Source organism: Grampus griseus (genome assembly GCF_964374135.1).
Source record: "Grampus griseus genome assembly, chromosome: 2".
In the NCBI taxonomy this organism is placed as follows: Eukaryota; Metazoa; Chordata; class Mammalia; order Artiodactyla; family Delphinidae; genus Grampus; species Grampus griseus.
The window spans coordinates 105,981,360-106,003,865 of NC_139018.1; the positions used below are offsets into that span (position 1 = coordinate 105,981,360).

The 22,506-nt window shown below is 48.7% G+C and overlaps 1 protein-coding gene across 3 annotated transcripts in view; it reads left to right on the top strand.

Moving 5' to 3' along the window:
- The window catches only part of TLN2 (talin 2), a 450,475-nt gene extending 435,025 nt beyond the window's left edge, over positions 1-15,450 (top strand). For all 3 annotated transcript variants that reach the window (XM_082647306.1, XM_082647308.1, XM_082647307.1), the window contains 5 exons: positions 7,245-7,370; positions 9,718-9,780; positions 9,872-10,054; positions 12,897-13,022; positions 14,563-15,450. In XM_082647306.1, coding sequence (XP_082503432.1) covers positions 7,245-7,370; positions 9,718-9,780; positions 9,872-10,054; positions 12,897-13,022; positions 14,563-14,691 — 627 coding nt within the window. In that variant the 3' untranslated portion in view covers positions 14,692-15,450. The remainder of the gene's footprint in view (positions 1-7,244; positions 7,371-9,717; positions 9,781-9,871; positions 10,055-12,896; positions 13,023-14,562) is intronic.
- Positions 15,451-22,506: the final 7,056 nt, after the last annotated feature.

The following is a 22,506-nucleotide window of genomic DNA, read 5'->3' on the forward strand; positions in this document are numbered from 1 at the left end:
GGAGCAAAGAGGACGTGCTCTAGTAAAGGACACTCCTGAATATGCAAACAATACCCCATGCAGGTAGTGAGCCAGTGGTGTGAACAGGCAGGTCAGGAAAGCTTCCCCTGTTTGGGGTCTAGGAGCCATCTCCACGCTGCTCGCAGGAACTGCCTAGTGACAAGTCAGAGCAGCAGGGGAGGGGAAAATACAGTGTTGGAGTCCCAGCCTCCAGAGTTAGGAAGTGGAACCTGTCCCTGGGATCCTTCTCCACTGAGGAGACAGCAGTGGCTGTGCACCAGCAGGAACTCTTTCAGATGGTTTTCAAGATGCTGCCACAATCAGTGCTACCTTCACGCAGCTAGAGAGCATTGTTTTAAGTCCAGTTAAAGTTGTTTGACCAAAATGACAAATTGTCATGGAAAAGCAACAGCAAGGTCTTCTGAATAACGAAAAGCACACTTTAAAAGGACCTGAACTTTGAAGCCTGTACATTAAAATTGATGTATCTTTGTTTCATACATCTTGCTGTTGACCAGCATGCTCTACTGATTATTGGGTGAAGGGGGAAAGACGACCAGATGTTCAGGGAGAAGGAGGATACAGCATTTTTTCTGTGGCCAGAGCGTGACATTGAGCTCTTGTGCCACTGGCTGTTTCCAGGCCAGGAGACGCGATGTCGGGGGAGGAGTGAAGGTGAGTGGGGTGTTCAGCCAGTGCATGTTCCCACGTGACTCCCCGCCAGGTAAAGTAGTGGGTCTCCCAGAGCCTTCTCAGACACACACACAATTCATGTCACGTGAGTTTACAGTGTGGCAAATTTACCTGATTAAATCTTTGAAAGAATTCTGTCATCTGTTCTTCATCCAGGCTTCCTAGATAGACATTCAGGTGCCTTCATATTTATTTTTTTGAGAGTATGACACATCTTTAAGAATTTTTCTATCAAACCGAAATAGCAATTAATAGATTCTGATCAAGGAGGAATGGATAGATATTCATATATATCTGTAGAATAAACCTGGAATGACATAAAGGAAAAAAAACAGAAATAGCAGTTAAAAGATTATCCCAGTGGTATTACTGTTCATTAGAAAATAAAGTGGTGGCGAGTGTGGGAAAACTTCCCCCAAGATGCTAACCGAGCATGCTCACACCTTGTCCCTCAGATGCTGCAGGAACATGCATTACTCCACGTCTGGATGCAGAGGCTGGTCCCTCCCCAGGTTGCTGGCATTACCATTTGGCAGTGCTTTCTCTCTGTCACCTGCTTTGTCCATTGACAGTTTCCCCAGAGTTTCCCCTGGGACCAGGCCAACCCAGGGGGAGCCAAGGCCAGCTGAACAGCTCTGGTCTCTTGGCAGTTCCAGTGGTTCTGAGAAGTTTCCCTTTTATTAGGACTAGTAAACGTGGTGGTCCTAAAGACAGCCCACCCATGGGTCCTCTGGAAGAGAACCTGACTAGGTTTGCAGACCGTTCAGGTCTTTGGGTACAGGCTAAGGTCTCCCCCCACGCACCACTCAACTCAGTATCAGCAGCAAACTGGTAGCGGCCAAACTGGCTACAAACAAAGGAGAAACAGAGCTGCCTATTCCACTCAGGCTTCCACCTGGCAGGAAAATGCTTCACTTGTGTTGTGGGAGTTCTCAGTGTTGGCCTCCATTTTTTTCCCTCAAGGACATTTAAATTATATGCAAATGTTCACACTTAAAAAAAATTATACCCAAAGAATTTTTTTTTAAATTTGTGATGTGATAAGACCTTGTTTTTAATAGTGAGCATCCTACAGGGCTTTCAGTAACACAGGAAAAAAGCATGATTCCTAACTGGAAAGACGGTGCCGTGAGTTGTAATCTGGTTTTTGTAGCCAGTTGTGAGAGAAACGACCATTGTGCTTATCAGTTCTCAGCAAGGCGGTCCCTCAAAGGAGATTTTCAAGGAGGGAGGTAGAAATCAGGGCAGTGACCCTTTGGCCATCTCCTATGGGTGCCTTTGACTCCTTCACTGTCAGGTCCATCAGGGGAAGGGGCCACAGGGATGTAATTCACAAAGAAAAAGGCCAGAAAGAGGACCACAGATGGAAGTGTTCTTCCTCTGCTAGACGCATGCCCAAGGACCTGTCTGGGAGGATGGGCCTGGTGGAGGCTGGGAAAGATACTGCAGGAAGGAGGCCAAAAGAGTGGGAGCAAAAGAAAAAGGAGTCTGCTAATTTTAGTCCATGCATTCTTTAAAAGGGTTTCACGTGAAACCATAACATGTCAGAGCTAAAGGACCAGGAGGGTTGAGTTTGCTCTTGAAATTACAAACAGAAAATGTTTGTTTGATACCTGGAGAAGAGCAGCAAATTCCCCAAAATCACGTGGCCAAAAGCGCAGAGCAGAGACTGAAACCCAGTTGTCTGTCTCCTGGTTGGGTGTCAAGGGAGTAGCTAGAAGCAGTACCGGCACTTGACACTTTATCTTTGATTTGTGTTTTTTATTTATATTGTAGGTTGTAGTCAGAAATGGCAGCTAGAATCTTTGTTAGAATTATGAGCGGAAAACAGGGTTCAGGCAGAGAAACAGACTAAAAGTCTGAACAACAGTTTTTCAAACCACAAAAAATATATGTAGTAATAGAAAGAAAAACGAAATTAATTCTAATAGTTATTGAGCATTTAGTATGAGTCAGTTATGCTCTGTGTATATTAATAATTTATTTATAACAGCCCTATCGGCTATGTAGGAGGGAAGGTAGTTTCAGAAAAGGAATGAATTGACACAAACATTATGTTCTCAGAATGTTACCAAGTCCAGGCTCGTACTGCTTGCCACACAACAGGCCAGTAAATTGAGAGATGAGGTGTTGGGGTGGGGAATAGCGACTTTATTTGGAAAGACAGCAGACTGAGAAGATGATGGACTCATGTCCCAAAGAACCATCTTCCCTGAGTTAGGATTCAGCCTCCTTTAATACTAAAAGGGGAGGGGGTGTGGTTGGCTGCTGCAAACTTCTTGGTTCCGGGATCCTTTGTTCTTGCAGCTGTCCCAGTAGGTCTGGTCACAATGTTCCTATAAACCTCCAACCAGACACATGTTATTCTCTGTCCTGCAACTTTTTATCTCTATATGAATGGAAAAGTGTTATACCTTTAAAGATCAGAGTCTTGACAATGGGCTAGCTTGTAAATTTCGCGCTACAGGCAACATTCTTATAGCAAAAGCAATAGAATACAGAGGTTAAAGTAAAAGAAACAGATCCAATATGGAGTCAGATTTGTTCCTATTACAAGAATCCCTGAAAGGCCAAAAGACAAAATAAAAATGAGGAAAGGCCTCCCCTTTTCTGTCCCCCTTTCCACCCTCCTTCCCCCTCTCTATCAGCACAACAGGAGTCTCAAATGCTCTCCCAAGAGTGGGAAGCAGGCAGCCAGGGAGTCAGCCCAAAGTGTGGCCTTTCCCAAGAGGGATCTCGCCAGACCTCTAACTTTTTAAAAGAGGAGCTCTGGAGAAGATCACCAAACAAGAAAAATACCAGCAAAGGGGTGCTTAGACTTTTCTCAAAGCTACCGAAAAGACAAGGCTAGAGTCTGCTAGACAGTCCTGGAAGGACAATTGCTGAGAGCTACAAGTGACCTGGCCAACGGTCTTTTCTAGTGGAGGGGACCAGGGAAAGAGCATTGTACAGGGGATGAGAAGGTGGATTCAGCTCTCAGAGGCTGCGGCTGACACCTTCATTAAGCAGGGAAGACTGTTAGTTTGCACATCTGTGACATTATTTTGTTAAGAGAGCCTCTTAGTAAAATGCTGCTGTGTTTTGCATCTGTATATGCATGAGTCAGTGTCAGAGACTATGAGTGCCAGTTGAGGGATACAGATAGAGCATACAATTAACAACCCACAGGAATCAGGAATGGAAAGTTACTGATGGGGACACTTACTCCATGCATCCCCCCTTCTCTTACTATGTAAATTGTTCTCTGGCTGAACTCCAGTACTCAGAGACTCATCTTAAATGGATACATTCTCTCAACAAACCTTTATCACATGGACTTTCTTACCTAACGTTGTGCTCCAGAGATGTAAGTTGGATGAACCACGGTCCATGCCCTGGAGGAGATTGCAGGCTGGTAGGATTCAGCTGACTGGTGTGTCTGTTCTCCTGAGCCCAGACCAGCACTTCCCCCATGGTAGCCCATGCCACCTGCATCTTCCACCAGATCCTCGGTGACCTGAGCAAGGAAGGGCTGTCCATTTAGCAGCCCATTGAGTGAAAGCATTTCCTTCCATCCAGATGCCATGGACTCCAGATTCTTCCCCAGGGTCCCCTTGCAGCAGCTCCAACTTACTGTTCTTCTCCTCAATCTCCCAGCTACAGTGGGGTTTGTTCTATTAACAATTCCTGCATTTTAATTGTGATCCTTTTATTCAGGGAATTCCTTCAAAGCCCAATCCAATTCCATTTCTCTCCTTTTTTGCGCCGTGGTTAAGCACATGTCCTCCCTTCTCTCTCTGCCCTCACACCCCTCTCCCAGATTCCATTCTGTACGCTGGTGGGAGCTGAAGCCAATGGGAATTTGGACTTGGGTGCCGTGGCTTTTCACCAAGTCTCCTTGGCTTGGGGAGATCCCATTTTCTCAGGTTAGAAGTTGTATGGTATGAGGAAACATCAGCATTATGTCTCATTTCAGCAGGAGAGATAGAGTGGGCATTTAGTCTTAATGGTAAACCTGGCCCACAGAAAGGTACCAATCCTGCAGGTAGAAGGCAGATCTCATCATGGAACGCTGCCCAACTGCAGCATCTAAATGTTCGCCCTCCATTGCAGTCGGCTTTATTAATCCTTTTTCTTGGGAAACTCTCTCATACTTTTTAATCAGAGGAAATGTCTCTCAGAGATAAGGCTTCCTGCCACGTCCATTTTAAAGTCTAGAGATCTTATGGAAAGAAAAAGAAAAATTCATCAAAGGGCATTACAGCACTTGCCATTGCAGGAAAAATCTGTGGCTGTCAGAAATATTTCCAAGTTGAGTATGTATTTCGAACATGTGTTTAAAAAAAAAAACAACCAGCCAGGGCAGCGAAAGATATGGGAGAACCCTTTTCAATCAGTTCTAATGAGATATTCTTTCAGATCTATCCATGCTTAGAGTTAGCACTTAGTTTTGGGGAAATTCCATTTTTGTGCATTTTAAAATTGGGGAAATCAGAAACCTGCTGTGAAGTGGACTCATCCTTGGAACCCATAGCATAGCTGAGGCCCCCTGCACCTGCAGCAAGGGGCTGGAAGACATTGAGAGCCACCACGGGCCTCCATTTCCTCATCTGCAAAATGGGGAGGAGCTCCCTTTGGACTCAGAAACTCTGTGATTTCCCCAGTGCCTTAATCTGTTATATGCTTGACTTTCTTTTGCAGAACGAATTTCCAGAAAAGCTCTTAATTCAAGGTCATTGAATATACCTATCACAGCCCAATGCCATTTCTTGTGGCTTATGTATAACAGTTCCTTTTATGCTAGAGTGTCTTAAAATGAGTCATTTTATGTTTCAGTGAACAAATTTTGTATTTCACCACTGTCACAAGCTTCCCCGCCCCATAATGAGGAATCCAAAATTAATCTATTGGAACGGAATCCATATCTGTCCTAAATGCTCCTAGAGCAAGACTTTGTCCGAAATAGGAAAGAGATACTGCTTCTGTCTCAGAACATCTCAAATGCTGCTGTCATTCTTCAGTTCCACTAGATGTGCTCGGAAATGTTTTTCTGATAACATGGGTTATAAAAACAAAAGTAGGAATGGCCACATCTTGAACCAGGAGAGATGCCATAAAGAATAGGGAACTGGAAAAGCATTGTATCTGTGTATCCATCCCGTCTGATGGTTCATGTGGGCCCATTAGTGAGCCGACTTTGAGCCTCCAGCATGAAGTCGCTCCTCACTGATGCCCAACTTGGTGGCCTCATCTAGGAAGAACATATCATGATGGAGGCAGAGAAGTTTAGGTTTAGATCTGGTCTAGATTCTTCACGCTGCCACATGACCTTGGCCCAATACTCCACCTCCCTAAGCCTGAATGTTCCCATTATAAATATAAGGATAAAGATAACTACTATATACGATTTTTACTCTCTTTTTTGGTGAGGATTAAACAAGTTAATGCACGTGGAAGTGCCTAACAAAATACCTGCACATAGTAGGCGCTCTTAAAAACATATCGCTGTTGTACAACATTGGGAATGTACTTAATGCCACTGAATCGTATACTTAAAATTGGTTCAAAGGGTAAATTTTGTGTTATATATATTTTACCGACACACACAAACAAAAGTATTGCTGTACCTGACCATCATCTCTTAATGCCTGAAAGGTACCAGCCACATCTTCAGCATTCTGTGACCGAAGGGGCACTTAACCATACTGGTTTAGATTCACAGAGCAATATTGCTGGCGGGGACCTTGGCGGTCATCTAGTCTGACTACCCCGTATTGTGATGCTCCGTCCCACCCAGCCTGGGACCAGGGTCTTTACACTTGCCCACCTTCCCGAAAGTTGGTTCTTTTGTTGATGTTGATTCTTTTCAACATCCCAGGCGTTTGGCAGCAGAGCCTGATAGTATCTGTGCGGTGGCGGGGGGGTGGGGGGAGCCAGTGTTCTTCCCCAGGTGGAGCCGTGCCTCAGGTTTCCAAGGGGTAAGCTCCACCTTGATGTCGCGTTGCCCCAATTTCTTCTCCACCACTGATGATCTCTGGCTGGCGTGTGACTCTCTGCTCAGCCACAGAAATGCAAATTCTGTTTTACTTTTGTTTTCACCCAAGAGCAATAAGGTTTTTCACAGCTAATAGCCATCTTTTGTTTTCTCAACCCATTTTTCTGAGCCTTGAGTTGTGGGATAGTGTGCCACCACCCACTCTTTGGGTCTCAATTATTGATTATTTTGATTTGGGTTATTGATGCTAATGGAACCCTTCGAATGCATTTTATTCCCAGTGAATTGATGTGTTTTTAAAGATTCTGGTGTGGAAAAAGAGTCTGTCTTTGAATTTCCTGATTTGAACTTTGTAAGGAACCTCAATGCTGGCGGTTTTTATCTTTTAGAGAAGGGTGGGGGGAGGCAGCAGATGGAGAGGCATCCAGCCAGCTTCAGCCTTTCTACCCTGGGTGTGGTTTGTCGATAAAAATCCACGCACGGAGGAAGAGCCAGGTGACCAAGAAGTAAGTCATTTAGCAGAAAGCACCCTTTGGGGATATGAATTGCATGTGATGCTGTTTTCTTTTGGTTATAGCAAGCGGATGAGACCCTGGATTTTGAAGAACAGATCTTGGAAGCTGCTAAATCCATTGCTGCTGCCACAAGTGCCCTGGTCAAATCGGCCTCGGCAGCCCAGAGGGAGCTGGTGGCCCAAGGAAAGGTGTGTAAACCCCACTGGCCAAGTGGTGGAAAGTTCACACAGCAAGAGCCTCTGAATACTAAGAAAAAGGCGATACCGCTTGTGTCCTGACCAAGGAAGCCGTGCCGCCCCTTCCCTCCCTGACTCGCCTGGCTTTGCCCATATCATTGGATACTCTGTTTGCTTCAGCCTGGCAGACAGAATGAAGGGTTTAGCTTCCAGGCCTGTCATCTGCTTCTTGTTAAGGAGAGCTTCCACTCCAGGCAGCCATCAGGGCCTGAACAAGACATTTATTTTCCCCGCCGTACATTAGGCTATTTAAAGCCGTAAACTCATATTTTCCTGGTGGATGGCTATATAAGCACCGTAGTCAGGGGCTTTATAATACCACGTCCAACTCCAGTGACGCCCTTCCTTTCCTTAGGACTGTTGAGCTGAATGCCGTCCAACTCTGCAGTTAGCATTTTCCTTAGCCCTTTGGACAAAAGGCCGGTCTGGTTTTAAAGCTGAGAGTTCTTCGACCTGCTTCATCTCCAGTCACCGATTCCATCTGCATTAGCGTGAAAGCCTAGTTCTTTTTCAGTGATCCAAAGGATTAATAGTACATTAGACTAATCCTGGATGTGAAAAGGCCTTCCAATTTAAAATACTCCTTGTGTCCTATTATTCCCATACAACATGGAACCACCACATCCAAGTTACATCTTGCAGAGAAGCCTCTCAGTCATAGAGGCACCACGGAAATCCTGCCAGCTTTGGGAAATTTGGTCACTGTAACTGTCAGTCACTTATATTTGATGTTAAAAGGCCTTTGCTCTCAGTGTACAGATGACGGATGTGATTGTGTCTTCTTGGTTGTTTTTGTTTTTATCATTTTTTTAATATATTTTATTTATTTATTTATCTATTTTGTTGTGCTGGGTCTTAGTTGCATTGGCAGGCTCCTTAGTTACAGCACATGGGCTCCTTAGTTGTGGCATATGAACTTTTAGTTGCGGCATGCATGTGGGATCTAGGTCCCTGACCAGGGATCAAACTGGGCCTCCTGCATTGTGATCGCGGAGCCTTAACCACTGCGCCACCAAGGAAGTCCCGTTGACCTAAGAACTTGTAATACAGACAGTTATGCGCAGCCGGTGGCCTTCCGTCTTCCTCCATGAAGTCTCTTGTGAGCTTAGCTGTGCCTTAATCCAACCTACGTCCACTGGTTCCTCTTTCTAAACCATTGTGTATCCAATATTGATGTATGTACATCTCCCCAACCAGCATGAATCTGTCCCTTTATGCTTCTCACTTATCCCCTGTAGATCTAGAAGAGTGCTGACCTCAGTCACCTAGGACTTGCTGACTAGTCGATACGTAAAGACCAAAAATGGATCATTGAGAAGAACATCCTACCTAAAACTTTTGGTTTATTTGCACATGGATTAAAGAGCCATCTACGTGCTGGACACATTGCTAGATACTAGAGAATCGAACTTGACTATGGCCCAGCCCCTGTCCTCCAAGGAACTTATGCATTCAAGCATTTAAAAAGTTGGTGACGGAGGTGCAGCTGGACCTGGGGAACTATAGATGATATGCAGGATGTTGGGGCCTTACCTGACCTTCAGCATGCCCTGATGTGCTGACAGATCCCCACTTTCATATGCAAATTTAGATACTCATCTCTTACCTCTCCAGGCACCTCCCACATGTGTAAAGGTGTTTCCTCCTGTAGCTGCCTCTACATCTGGTCAGAAAATGTTTCGCTGTTGCAACAATTCCTCAACAGAAGCGGGGAACGTCTTACTTCCAGCTTCTTACTTCTCTTCCCACCCCTGAAAAAAATAGTCTGTATTTCCTTAAGGCGAGGATCTGTGCTCAATTGTACGGAGAGAGACCCACCCCCTTTTTTAACATCATCTGCCAGAAAGTCACAGCGTGGCTTCCAGGGTCAGGAATCAGGAGAGATTTAAGCTTCCCTCACCTCTTGAATGAAGAGACCTCAGGGGCTCCCATGTTGGAGATGGAGAAAGGTCAGCAGAGGAAATAGGCGTGTCAAGATAGCCCCATCCATCGTTCCTGAGCCATTTTCCCAGAAACACGGTACCTGGCAGTGAAATGGAGGTCGTTGAGAGTGTTTCTGGTCACCTCCTTGTGGCCCAGGTGGAAACCGGTCAGGACATGCAGTCTTGGAGCTGCTGGCGTCCTGCAAGGGAAAGGGTGCTGCACTCTCCTGCCAGTGCTGTTGGCAAGAGTCCCAGGGAGGTGCTGCATGTCTGATGAGATGCTTTTCTCTCCAAATCCAGGGCAAGGTAGGGTTTGGGGGCTGCAGGTCACCCTGTGCCTTCCCGCTCTCATTGCTGCTTTTCATACTCCACTCTAGGTGGGCTCCATCCCCGCCAACGCCGCAGATGACGGACAATGGTCACAGGGCCTGATTTCTGCCGTGAGTTGCCCCCTCCTCCTTCCCCGTTGGCTTTTTGGATCCCCTGCAGGAGGTTTGGGCCTCAAGTCACTTCTCTGTTGACTGTCCCCAGGCCCGGATGGTGGCAGCTGCGACCAGCAGTCTCTGCGAGGCGGCTAATGCCTCTGTGCAGGGGCACGCCAGTGAGGAGAAGCTCATCTCATCCGCCAAGCAGGTTGCCGCGTCCACGGCTCAGCTGCTTGTGGCCTGCAAGGTGAAGGCTGATCAGGATTCGGAGGCCATGAGGCGGCTACAGGTAATGGTCACTGATGCTGGTGGGAAAACACTCCTGTTGGAGCGGGTAAGTGTTGCCAAAGGCGGCGGTCTCGCTTCCTTGGCATGACCCACCAGGCCTTCCATCAGCCAGCTCTGTCCCACGTTTCTCATTTCCTGCCACGTGCAGCCATGCATCCTACCCCTTCAACGCCACCAAACTGACGTGCTCCACGCGTGCCTCCTGGTCTCATGCCTTGGGGTCCTCCCCGCACCAGCCCAACCTTGGTGAGCTCCTACTCATCCATCATGACTCATCTCCAAAGTCACCTCTTCTGGGAAGCCCTCCTTGAATCCCAGACCTTGGGCAGTCAGTCCCTCTTCTGCCCTGCCATAGCCTTTGGACAGACCAGTCTTGCAGTTCCTGTCACCCAGTACCACCACATTTATCTTTAGTCCACCTTTGACAAGGCTGTGAGCTTCTTAGGTGCAGGTACCAGATCTTTATCTTTGTGTCTCTCACTCCTAAGATGGTACCTGTTTCAGTGGAGGCTCTCATTCAGTGTTTGCTTAAGGAGGGAGCAAAAGGACTGAGGAATTTATATGAGATGCTGCTAAGGTTTCCCAGAGCCCAGAGAACACACTTATGAAGGTGTCACTTGAGTTCTGCCCAGTGGATCTCAGTTTTCCTGATTGTGTATTTTAAGCACAGTGAAAGAAATGTTGGAATGAAAAAGATCACATAGCCTCACCATCTTCACATGTCCAGTGCTATTTTTTTCTCTTCCTGTTTTTATCTTACACAAAATACTTTTGTCTAGTTGTCATCCTAACAGAGACATTCTGCATTTTTTTCACTTCACGTTTTATCATACTTTTTTTTTTCCTTGAAGAAAAGTCTTCCTAATGGCCCTGTGCAAAGCTCAGTGGTTCTTGCTTCATAGGTCTCATTTTTAATGATTGCATGATATTATATCAACTGATTATGCCAGAATTTCTCTATACGTTGGACATATTTGTTTCCAATTTTCTAGATGTTTGTTACTCTAATAAATGTAATGCAGATTGTTTATGTTTGCTAAAAATGTTTATGTAAGATCATAAATGGCAGTAATATTTGAACAATCCCACTGAAACTCGGGACTCTCGTCGTATTTCCTAAGTTGTAAAGTGCATGGCCGTTGTTCGGTCTTCCTGTGTGTGTCTCTCTCTGACCCACCTCCCTCACCTTCATTTTCCTCCTGGCATAAACCCAGGGGAAAACGGGGAGCTGCGTGTTTGTGAATGTGCGATTCATGGATTTGGGCGACACTCCTTTGGAAAACATCCTGAGTTAAGAGAGACGTGGGTTCAAGACCTGCCTCTACTATGTACAAAGTGCATAATCTTATACAAGTCATTCCAAACCTTTCAGGCCTTAGTTGCCATGTCTGTAAAATGAGGATAGAGATGCCTGCACTGGCTCTTATGAGGGTCAGAAATGTGAAAGTGCTTTTGTAAGTCCTAAGGATTTACACAGATACAACCCAGCATCACTCTTATTATCATCATTACTGATTTATGTGGGTGCTGCAATGTTGTGTGAATCCCTTACAATGACCCAGAGGTTCTCTGGGGCTACACAGGCCTATGTTCAAATCGCAGCTCTATAACTTACCAGCTGCAGGATCTTAGATTAGTTATTCAACCTCACTTTCTACGTAGAAAAGTGGGCTAATGATTTCTGACCTCATAAAACTGTTTTGAGAGTAAGCACATGATGAGAATAAGCATATGACGTCAAGTGCTAATGGGCCTCCCCTTCCCTTCTTGCGTGAGCCCTCGTGGTCCCCCTTGGCCGCTTTAGATCACCAACCAGATGAGCCAGTTAACTTTGAATGAGAAAACTCTCAACTTTCTGATGGCTCACCCCCAAGACCAAGTCCTTGACTCTCAGGGGGCTGGGCAAGGACTATGGGAGATTTAACGAAGCCGTGACCACCGTGAAAAGGAAATTCCAGACCTCAGGTGGCAGAGGTCAAGTCCCCTGGGCCATGCTTTTTGAGCATTAAGAGTAAACCAGTGGGGGCTGTAGCCCTTGCTGAAGATCTAGGCTGCACATGGACAAGCTCTTCTGCAGTGTGTCTGGCACTCGCCCCATCCTTGACCGTGCGGCATGAAGCCAGCTGTGACTCTTAAAAGCACATCCGTAAAGGCCCTAGTTACTGTGGGGCTCCCATTCCTTCTGTGCAGGGGTAGGTTGTGCTTTCATAGCCCTTAATTCCCTCTGAAAGCGTTCAGTGAGCCCCCAGCCCTGGGCAGCCACTGTGCCTGGTGCTGGGGATGCAGAGATTGAAATCCCAGCCCCTGCCTTCAAGTTGTTCACTGTCCAGGAGGAAGCGAGGCAACCAGAAGTGTGGTGAGGGCTGCAAAGAAGCCAGCAGGGAGCTTTCCAGGAGCACTTGGGAGGGTGTGGGTAAGGCTAAGATGGACAGAAAAAGTGATCTCTGAGCCAAGTCCTCAAGTATGCCTCAGTGGGATGGGGCAAGGGGAGGTGGCTTTCTAACCAAGGGTGCAGCCCCTGAGCAAGTTTCTGTTAACACACATATCATAGTGCTATAATCATGTATTCACATAATTGTAATTCCCCTGAGAAGTGCGTGTTCCCTGGGAGCCAGGAAATGTGTCTCATTAACCTGTGAATGAGCTAAGGTTAGGTAGGTGCCAGTGTTGGTAGAATCAATGGATGGATGGACAAATGGATACTACCTAGAGAGAAATTCTGTGTGACATACCATTGGATGATAAATCAATTCATAGTCTCATGAACTGTGCCTCCACGTCTGTCTTGCTGAATCCAAATGGCTGTTTCCAATGATACAATGTGTGTTTTGTCCCCTCTCCAGGCAGCAGGAAATGCTGTGAAAAGAGCCTCAGACAATCTTGTGCGTGCAGCCCAGAAGGCAGCATTTGGCAAAGCTGACGATGATGATGTGGTAGTGAAAACAAAGTTTGTAGGGGGCATTGCTCAGGTGTGTGATTAAATCCAGACAGCGTTTACTCCCCAGATGAGCACTGTGTGAAAACAGAGACCCAAAATAACAGTGGCTTAAACAAGATGGAAGTCTATTTCTCCCTGGTCAGACAGGCTTGGGTGTAAGCAGTCTAGGGATGGTGTGGCGGCTTCTTGGTGACTGAGACCCAGACTCCAGCTGCCTACCGCTCCACCGTCCCTGAGATGTTGCCTTGGCAACATCTTGGTCTAAGATGGCTTGATAACCACCTCAGTCTTCCAGCCAGCATGAAGACGGAAAGTTAGGGCGGGCGTGACTCTGAAGTCGTCTGCATCACTTGCTCTCACACGCCATGGGTCAGAGCTTCATCACATGGCCAGCCTAGCTGCAAAGGAGGCAGGGAAATGGAGTATTCTTTTCTGAGTAGCAGTGTACCTACCTAAAAATCAGGGATTCTGTTACAGAAAAGGGAGAGAAGAGAATTGGAGGACGGCAATATTATCATTTAAATAAAATGATGCATTTGGAGCTGCTACTCACTCCAGATTTTTGGCCCTAGAGAAAGAATGAACGATGACCCTCTCCCAGAAGTTTTACATGTGTGGATGAGAATCTGACTTACGCAGGCCTGCATTCTTGTGCATGAGAGTGGGGTGGAAAGGTCAGGAAACCACGCTTGCATTTTGGGATGTGTTCATGTAAATCCTTTATATGAGATTGGTTTTCCACCAGGAGCACTGAAGCCCTGTGGCTGAACTTACTCATTCCCATGCCTTCCTTAGCTCTTCCTGATCCACTCTCTGTGTTTGGAAATACCCAGGATGCATTTTTACCAGAATCTGCTTCTTGATACACTAGTTCCATAAGAAGTTCCATGAAGAAGGGTCTCTGATCAAACAGTTCTGGGAATCACTGACTTCTGTACTCCCTCCTCAGATATCACGATGCTCGTTAGTCTAGCAAGGCTCTGAAAAGACCTTTGCTTTTCAGAAATCTATTTGACTTCCTTGAGCACAGACTTCCCCTTTCCCCTTTATACCTATTAACTAATATTCCTCAGATCACATCTTAGAAGCATGAAATAAATATATGAAAGCCATCTAGTAGTTAAGGACTCCAGCTTTAGCTTCGAAAATACCTGGGCCGGGTCCTGCTCCACCAGATGGGTCCCTTCAGGAAAGCGGACCCACATCTCTGAGATTCAGCTTTCTCATTGGAAAAATGGGACATTCAATAGGCCATACTTCACAGTGTTGCCATGAAGATGATGGGACATTCCGTGTAAAGTGCTTACACCAGAGCCTACTGCATCATAGGGACACAGTATATATTTGCTGTTAAATCAGTGGCCGGAAGTCAGCTTACTGTCTTGGATCGTTGGTCTCAAAACCCGAACTGTGGCACAGAGGCTGGTCTCCAGAGCTAAGAATGCTTAGTCCCGGGACATGGCTGTGTCCCACTGTAGCAGAGGCTGTGGGAGCTCATGAGGCAAGCAGTGGAGGGGAGGGCAGTTTCCTAAAAAGTTTCAGATCCATCCAGCTTGTTGCTTTGCTTCTAGATCATCGCCGCCCAGGAGGAAATGCTGAAGAAAGAGCGAGAACTGGAAGAAGCAAGGAAAAAACTAGCCCAGATCCGCCAACAGCAGTATAAATTCCTACCCACCGAGCTGAGGGAGGACGAAGGCTAAGGCCAGAACCAAGAGGGCGCAGCCAAGGGGCCGGCCGCGCGAGAACTGGATGGACAGCGGTCCTGAGGGGCCGGGCACCACCCTGGAACTGCCCCCCTCCCCCTGGGGTGAGCCGGGAGCCCTGAGCTCTCCTGCGCGCTCCCCTGTCCTGTCGGGCACCAGCTGCATGATGGTGATGTCACGCGGTACAGTGTGTTCCACCCACAGCTCCTCTGCCATCTCCCCCAACCCCGCCTCACTGTATCTCAGGAGAGAGGGGCGCGGGTTCACGGACTGGTACCAAAAAGGAGGAGTCAGTATTACATCGTCCTCAGACACTCGCGCTTCTGTTGGTCCTTCTCTGGGGCTGCTGTGAAATCTGAATAGGAAAGAAAAAAAAAAAGGAAAACCAAACAGCTCGGGGGAAATCCTTGATGCCATAGCTACTCAAAGATACTCTTCTCCCTCTCAGGAGAAGATGGACGTTGGAGTTGGACACGGTTAATAAAGGCCAGAAACATAAACCAGTGTGGACTCCAGGAGGGCAACTCGGGTCCTCCTGCCGTGTCTCAAGCACTGGCTCGCCCAGAGGGTGAAGAATTCCTGCCCCTGTTTGCACGCTCTCTTGCCTCAGTGTGTAAGCTCCTTGTACAATCTAGACCCAACTTGTATTCTGTGACCCAGAAAATCGAATGATTTTTTTTTTTCCCTCCATAATCCAAAGGGGCAGAGGTATGGGGGACTGGCAGGGCTCAGTGAGCAGGGGCTGTAATAAAATGTGTGGGCTCCTTACTCTGTAGAGGCTGTTTGAGTTCATACAAATTCATCCCCACAAACCCAGGTCCCCCAGGTGACAGTCAGTACAACAGCCCGCCTTAGGCATTCGAAGTGGGGATTCAGCTCCAATAAAGCAAGTCCTTGGTGACTTCGTCTTTAGGTTCCGCGTCAGCTTCTCTGCTCTCAAAATGATCACAATTCAAGATCCTGTTAAAAAACCTGTCATCCATCCTCCAACCCGTGGTGGATGTTTTCTCTCTGTCCTAATTGTCTCAAAATCTAGATGCGTTTTAACATCATTACAAACCTTTAACAAGACAGTTTTGCTCATTAGCCCATCTTAAAGGTGAAGACATGTCGTATGTTCAGAGTCTGTCTTCTGTAGGCTACGGTTGGAGAATTACAGTTCGAGAGTTTCCCCCCTCCTCTCCTTTCTCTTTTCGGAGCCCTCTCCTTAGAAGGGCAGTTTAAGATGTTGCATTTAACTTTAATCTGAACCTTTCCCCAAGACAGTACGTGAAGGATGAATGGCTTGTCGGATAGATCCTAACGCCAGGTAGCAATTGTCTTTGAAAAACAATTCATCGGGGGAAGACGATGGTGACAGAGGTACATGGTTTTTTAAAGCTGCTAACTGTTGAAGAACTGCACTTCCCCGCAGCAATGTGCTATCACATCTCGTATTTCATTCACAGTATAGTTTGAATGTTCCACCCACAGGAAAAGTTGATGCTTTGGTCCACAAAAAGTATCACCTGTAGACCTTGCCCCACGGTCCTGCTTTAACAGACTGTGGCCCATGCCGTGGTTTTAAAATATAATTAAACATTGGACAGCTTCTCATATTTATAAGAGACTTGTAAGTGTTCCACATAGTAGAATTTTTTCCCAGACAAGTTGGAAGTTACAGGAAATACAGTGTAAATGAGAAGCAGGTGGAGAGAGTATGTAGAGAGTTGGGGATGATGGCATCGACTCAAGAGGAGAGAGCTGGCGGGGCCCTAGCACCTAATGGGAGAAACTAACACACTCTTGACTCGCCCTCTTCCACTGTAGCTAGTACAACTTTTCACTGCTGTCCTGGGCTGCACCCCCTTGGATCTTAGCCCGGGGACTGGGGGCTCTCTCCAAGGGACACTTTGCAGACGGGCACAGGATGCTTTCTGAGACTAAGAATCTGACCCAGAGGCTCAGAGTCCAGCTGTGTTAATGGCCTCATGTAGCAGGCCTCTGGGGTGCTCCTCCACGGCCCACCCTCGCCCCCTTTTCTTCCAGGCTGTGTGATTGCTTCTCCCCTTCCAGCTGTCCCCTGTCATAGCCTGGCATCCCAGGAGCCAGGCAGGGCCAAGCAGTGAGTTCTCTGTCCCTGCCTCAGAGTCGTTTAAAACTTCCACTGCGGGGCTTCCGTGGTGGCGCAGTGATTGAGAGTCCGCCTGCCGATGCAGGGGACACGGGTTCGTGCCCCGGTTCGGGAAGATCCCGCGTGCCGCGGAGCGGCTGGGCCCGTGAGCCATGGCCGCTGAGCCTGTGCGTCCGGAGCCTGCGCTCCGCAACGGGAGAGGCCACAGCAGTGAGAGACCCGCGTACTGCAAAAAAAAAAAAAAAACTTCCACTGCATTTGATACCAGAAAAAGCCTCCAGAGACAAGCGAAATGGAAAGGCCTTTAAAGAACAGGTATGGAACAGAGTTGGTATTTGTAGGACCTGTATAAATATTCTCCCGTCTGGCGTGTTCTGCTGCTGTGAGCTTTGGTGAAACTGGTTCCCATTTACCATCTGGTGTGGTGTGCTTTTTCGTCTGTCCCTTCCCCATCCACCCTCCGTCACATACGTGCGTGGCCTCGTGACTGGCTTGGTCTCTCCTCATTTCATGAAATGGGGGAAAGGCTGTGCTTTAGGTGTAATTTAATAAGCACTCCTGTAGGTGTCCCCAGATGGCAATGAGGGGGGTGCTTCTGGTTTTTCTTCAAAGGGAAATAAGAGGTATGAATCGGTTTGGGGTGTTTCAGAGCATCTAATAAGCGAGTGGGTTCAGGGTAAAAATGGTCCCAGGCCTGGAGCACAGAAATGCCTCTCTGTGTGAAGGGGGAGCAGGTGTGTGGGTGTGTGTCTCATGAGAGGAGATGACAGGAAGCCCTGAGCTGATCTTTGTGCCCAGAAATTGTTGTCTCTGAAGATCAAAAAAGGAACCTGAACTGGGCTTCAGAACTGCCCAGTCATCTGGGAGTTTGCGCTTTGCTTGGTTCTGCCTTTCAGAAAAAGTCTTTGGGTAAGGATGCGAAAGCCATATTCAGCGGAATAAGCAGCTCCTGTTTAAATTGCTGGCATCCAGTCAGGTGTGGGCCTGGTGATCAGCGCCAGCGGGTACCTCAGGTCCTGGGCGGCCCTCCAGGCAGGCGTTATGTGCCCCCCAGGCCACCTAGAGGGTAGCCGCGTGGTTAACAGGTGAGCCCTGTGTGCTTTATCGTGGAAAACTCCTTAGGGCTTCCCATAGGCTCTCCCTGCTTGCGTTCTGGGTGTGTTGTCAGTGAGTTTAACTTATCAAAATATTATAACCAAAATTCACCCGAGAGAGTAAACCCTACCACCCACATGATCCTGAGGCCACAGCCTCATGCGGAAGCCAAGCAGCAGGGTGACGTGGTGAGCAAGCCTGCTCCCTCCGTGGCCGTGAACGCCCAGACCTTCCCCGGCACTGAGGTTCTGGGCTCTGGCCTGGGGATTCTGGTCTTCAGCCCCCAGCACAGGCTATCGGTGTGTTCGGCTCTCAGACCCTGGAGGAAGCTTCCCTCTGCTGACTGAGGTGACGGCCACCCCTGAGAGCCTTGTGGGAGCCCAAGGAACTGGGGGATGTTCACTTCAGGCTCAGAGGCAGTAGAGTCCAGAAACCCAGAGGTTGTGAGAGCTATGCCGGCAGCCCAGGTTCCACGTTGGCACGGCCTCCTCAGGGGCTGGTCTCTGGGGGGAAGACATCTTCCCCCCCCCCACAGGGTCCCCAAGTGCCAAGTTTAAACATCCCTGAGACGACTGCTCCGTCCTTCCGAGTGTCTGCTCGGCATGATACGTTTATGGGCATTAGGAACAGGCATGTGGCAGAGCTTCTGTGGACTAACTGAAAAAACAAACCCTACAGAGAGACGTTGCTTTTCTGTAAAAGAGGTTTGGCTTTGCCTTCCTCGGAGCCCGCCTCCCAGCCCTCCACAGACATCCTTGTGTCAGTCACCCCGTAGGCATCTCCTGGTTCCACAAAGCATGCAGCTGGGTTTCCCTCGGTCGCCTTCTCCCCAAGCTGCAAAATCCAGTAGGAAAGGGGATAGTGAAGTTCTGCCCCAGGTCGTAATGTCTTTATGGTCACATAAATTATTATTATTTTTTATTCACCAGAAATAAATTTGTAAAGGAATGAACCTGTGTGAAAGTCTCATGGGAATGAGAGGAACGTGGAAGAGAGGAAGAGGAGGCTGTGTCTTTCTCATGTGAGAGAAAGTCCCCCTTGACTACCAGCTCCTTAGTCACCAAAGTGTGTTCGAGGAGGAGCGAGTGTGTGTGTGTGTGTGTGTGTGTGTGTGTGTGCGACCAAGGCAAAGCCGCAGGGAACCACTGAATGCCATGCAGCTTTGTTGACTCTGGAGAAAATTCAAATAAGAAATAGACCGTAAGTAGGAAGATGCAATTATCTTCCCCTTAAAGAAGAAGGGTCCCAGGCAAGGAGCTTGGGCTCTCGGATCCTGCGTGTCACCTGATGGGAAGGTTGCACAGCTGGATGCAGAGCGCAGATATTCCTCTGCAAACCTGACTCAGGGCCTGACCCTGGAAGGATAACTTCACCTCCAGCAGCCGAGGCAGAGATTGTACCCCTCCTCCCTGTAGGAATGGGGGTGCAGATTGTTTGGCCAGAGTCCTCGTCTGGGGGAACCAGACTCGGAAAAATGTGGGGCGTAGGCGTATCTCATCCGTAAGAGGGCCATGTCACAGAATCACCATAGCAACGGAGTGAGTGTCACCAGTATGTCTGACAACTCAGAGGATTATTTTTCCTCCTGAAATGGTGATTTAGAATCTCTAAGCCCATTAGTCATGTTTTTCTGTCTTTGACTTAAAAATGGGCATGGGGCTGACTAGCCCGTTTTTAAGGGAGATAGGAAGGTGGGAATCCCAAGGTGTGCAGCGCGCGAGGGGGTAAGGGGAGCTGATGTCTGGGGTCTCCTGAGTGAGCTGGGCTGGACCTGCGACCTCCTCAGCCCTGGGCAACCGTAGGGAAGGTGCTCTGGCCGTTTTGCAGAGGGGCACACAGGACTCAGCCAGGCAGGGCAGTGGCAGGTGTGGGACTGGAAGCTGTCTGCAGGGATTTAGATCCTCTGCAGCTAAATCAGGCTGACCCACAGTCAGAGACCTTACTGAGTGCCCCGTCACCTACTGTGTGCGGGACACTGGAGACCCTGCCTTATTCCTGGAGAAGGTCACATTCCAGGGAGGACAAACGTGAGCCCAGGCCGGGGGCAAAGAGGACAGAGCCCTGGAGTTGCGAAAAGCCTTCAGTAAGAGGGCCTAACTCCTAACGAATAGGAGTCTCCCAGGCAGAGAAGGGGGGGAGGGGTGTGGGCAGCATTCCAGGCAGTGGGAATGGCACGTGCATGAGTGGGTGGATTGCTTAGGGGGACAAGTAAGAATTCAGTGTGGTCAGGGCTAGGGGTAAGTGGCATGAAGGGGAGGGTGACCAGGAGCACAGTGAGGGGCCTTGTGTCAGGCCAGGGCACCTGGGATTGTCAGCAGATGAATCGCTGTGCAGGCGCATCAGAAGAGGGATTCTATTCTTGGAGAACTCAGGATCCAACAAAGGTCAGCAACTCGGGAGTAAATTGGGTCCCAAGTTATTGTGCCAGAAACGTTCAGAGCAAGGAAAGAGGATGGGAGGCGAGCCTCAGAGCCTCTGAGGAGGAGATGCCACAGCAGGAGGGACCACTGCCAGGGGTCAGGGCGGGCTTTGTTTGCAGGGGAGCGAGGGGTTTCATCTCTAGATGGCTAGCACTTACTGTACAGGTAGGTACGTGCATGTGCCAGGCGCTGACCTTCACTACCCCCTTTGGTCCCCACCACAATCACGTAAAGCATGACACATAGGCACTCTTTTATCCTCATTTTATAGATAAGGCTCAGGCACAGAGAGGTTGGGTAACTTGCCCAAAGCCACACAGCTTGGCAGAACTGGGATCTCCCAATCACTGTGTTGAGATCACACAGCTAGTGGGTGACCAAGCAGAAACGAACTCCAGTTTGTTTCCAAAGCTCATGTTTTTAACCAGCAATTGTTGGAGGAGCTGTCTGAGCCTGGCAGATTGGATAGAAATTAGGCAGAGGTAGAGAGAAGGACCTCAGAGCAGAGAGAGCCACATGAGCACGTGGTAGAGCCTGGGACCTGCGAGAGGGACTGTGGGGCAGTTGGGGATAGTGGGGTCCTCAGGAGAGGGTGGCGAGTCCTCGTGTGTAGGAGGGGAATGGGGCGGCCTGAGGATCACTGAATGAGTGCCCAGCTAAGGAGCTTTTTTGTTTTTTACGCACAGGTTACTGTGAGCGTGGTTTGGCTTTACTCTCACCTGGTGTCTCCAGAATCCTGTTGGGGGTCTTTTTCTCTCAGACCACGATTCGCTCCTGAGGCTAAACCACCAGTGCTCCTGAGTTAACCCTGTGGTTCAGAGAAATTTAACCATGTGTTTTTGTCTGAACACTCTCTACCCTGAGCTGGACAGGATCGCAGCGGTTTTGCTCCCTGAATGTCCCAAAGCAAGAAGCCCTCTGTGCCCAGGGGCAGAAGTGCCCGGTGGGGCTGGCACCTGGGGGGACAGGAGCAGGCCTCAGCACTTGCGGCTGTATTAGGAGCTTCCCCTCTGCTTCAGCCTCTCTCTCTGGAGACTCCAGGACTTACTTTTAGAAAGAGAAGTATGATTCAGTTAAGCCTAGAACTGAATGTGGAAGAAGTGCTTTCTGGGCTCCCTGGAAGGTGGGCCTTGTTGTAATTGTGGCCTGGGCGTTGGGGCAGCCCAGAGTGAGAAGGGGCCTGAGTCAGGCCCCCAGGTCCTGTAGCCCAACCCCCTGATGTTATAAGGGCATCCGGGGGAAGCAGGAAGGGAGGGGCAGACTGGACTCCGTGGGCATGAGGGAAGATGGGAAGACTAAAAGGCACAGTTGTTCCCTTCAAAGACTTTCCTGAAGAATGCAGTCTCCTGCAAGGGAAGCAACAATAATGCAAGTTGCCCACTGTCGGGCTGAAGGCTGGGAGGGCGCAGGATGTCAGGGAGGGAGTGGCGTGGGCTGGGTTCTTGGGGAGGATGCTGGCTGGAGGCAACCCTCAGTTGATGGCAAGCAGTTGGGCCGGGCCTAGCTGCCAGGGGCAGGGGAACATCTGGGGCCTAGGCATGCAGGCAGGCAGGAACAGGTGGAGAGAGAGGACCACAAAGATGCCTGAAGCTGGAGGGATGAGTTGGGGCAGAGGTGTGCTCTGTGGGATCGGGGCTTCATTTAGAAGGAAAGAGGGGACAGAGAAGCGAGGAGAGACACAGCAAACCCTTCAGGCTGGCTGCACTCTGCCTTGGGGCCACAATCTTCACACCTGCCCTTCATGCCTGCCCGCTCACCATGGGCTCATCTGATGAATGGGGTGCTTTTTTGGGACACCATGGAGCCACCTGACGGCCCCGTTATCAGGTTTGCATCCTGGCGGGCCCCAGGTTTGCTGAATAGATGGCTCCTGAGAAAGCACTTCTGCCACTGGGGCTGTTCCTGGATTCCAGGGAGGAAAGCCCTCGGCACCCAAGTTTGCTGTCCTCTTTGTTAGGCGTCCTGGCTGGTTCAGCCACGGGGGCAGTGTGGTTCCATGGGACACTAATAGGGCATTCCTGTTTTCCTTGAGGGAAAAAGGAGGTGTTTCGTGGGCAAATTTAAGAATCATAGTATTAAAGTTAAACAAGTGAATACCTTAATTCACTATGAGGTGTCTTCGGGCCTGTAAGAAACTCCATATACATTGGATATCTCCAAAAGGAGCATATAACATACAGTTTT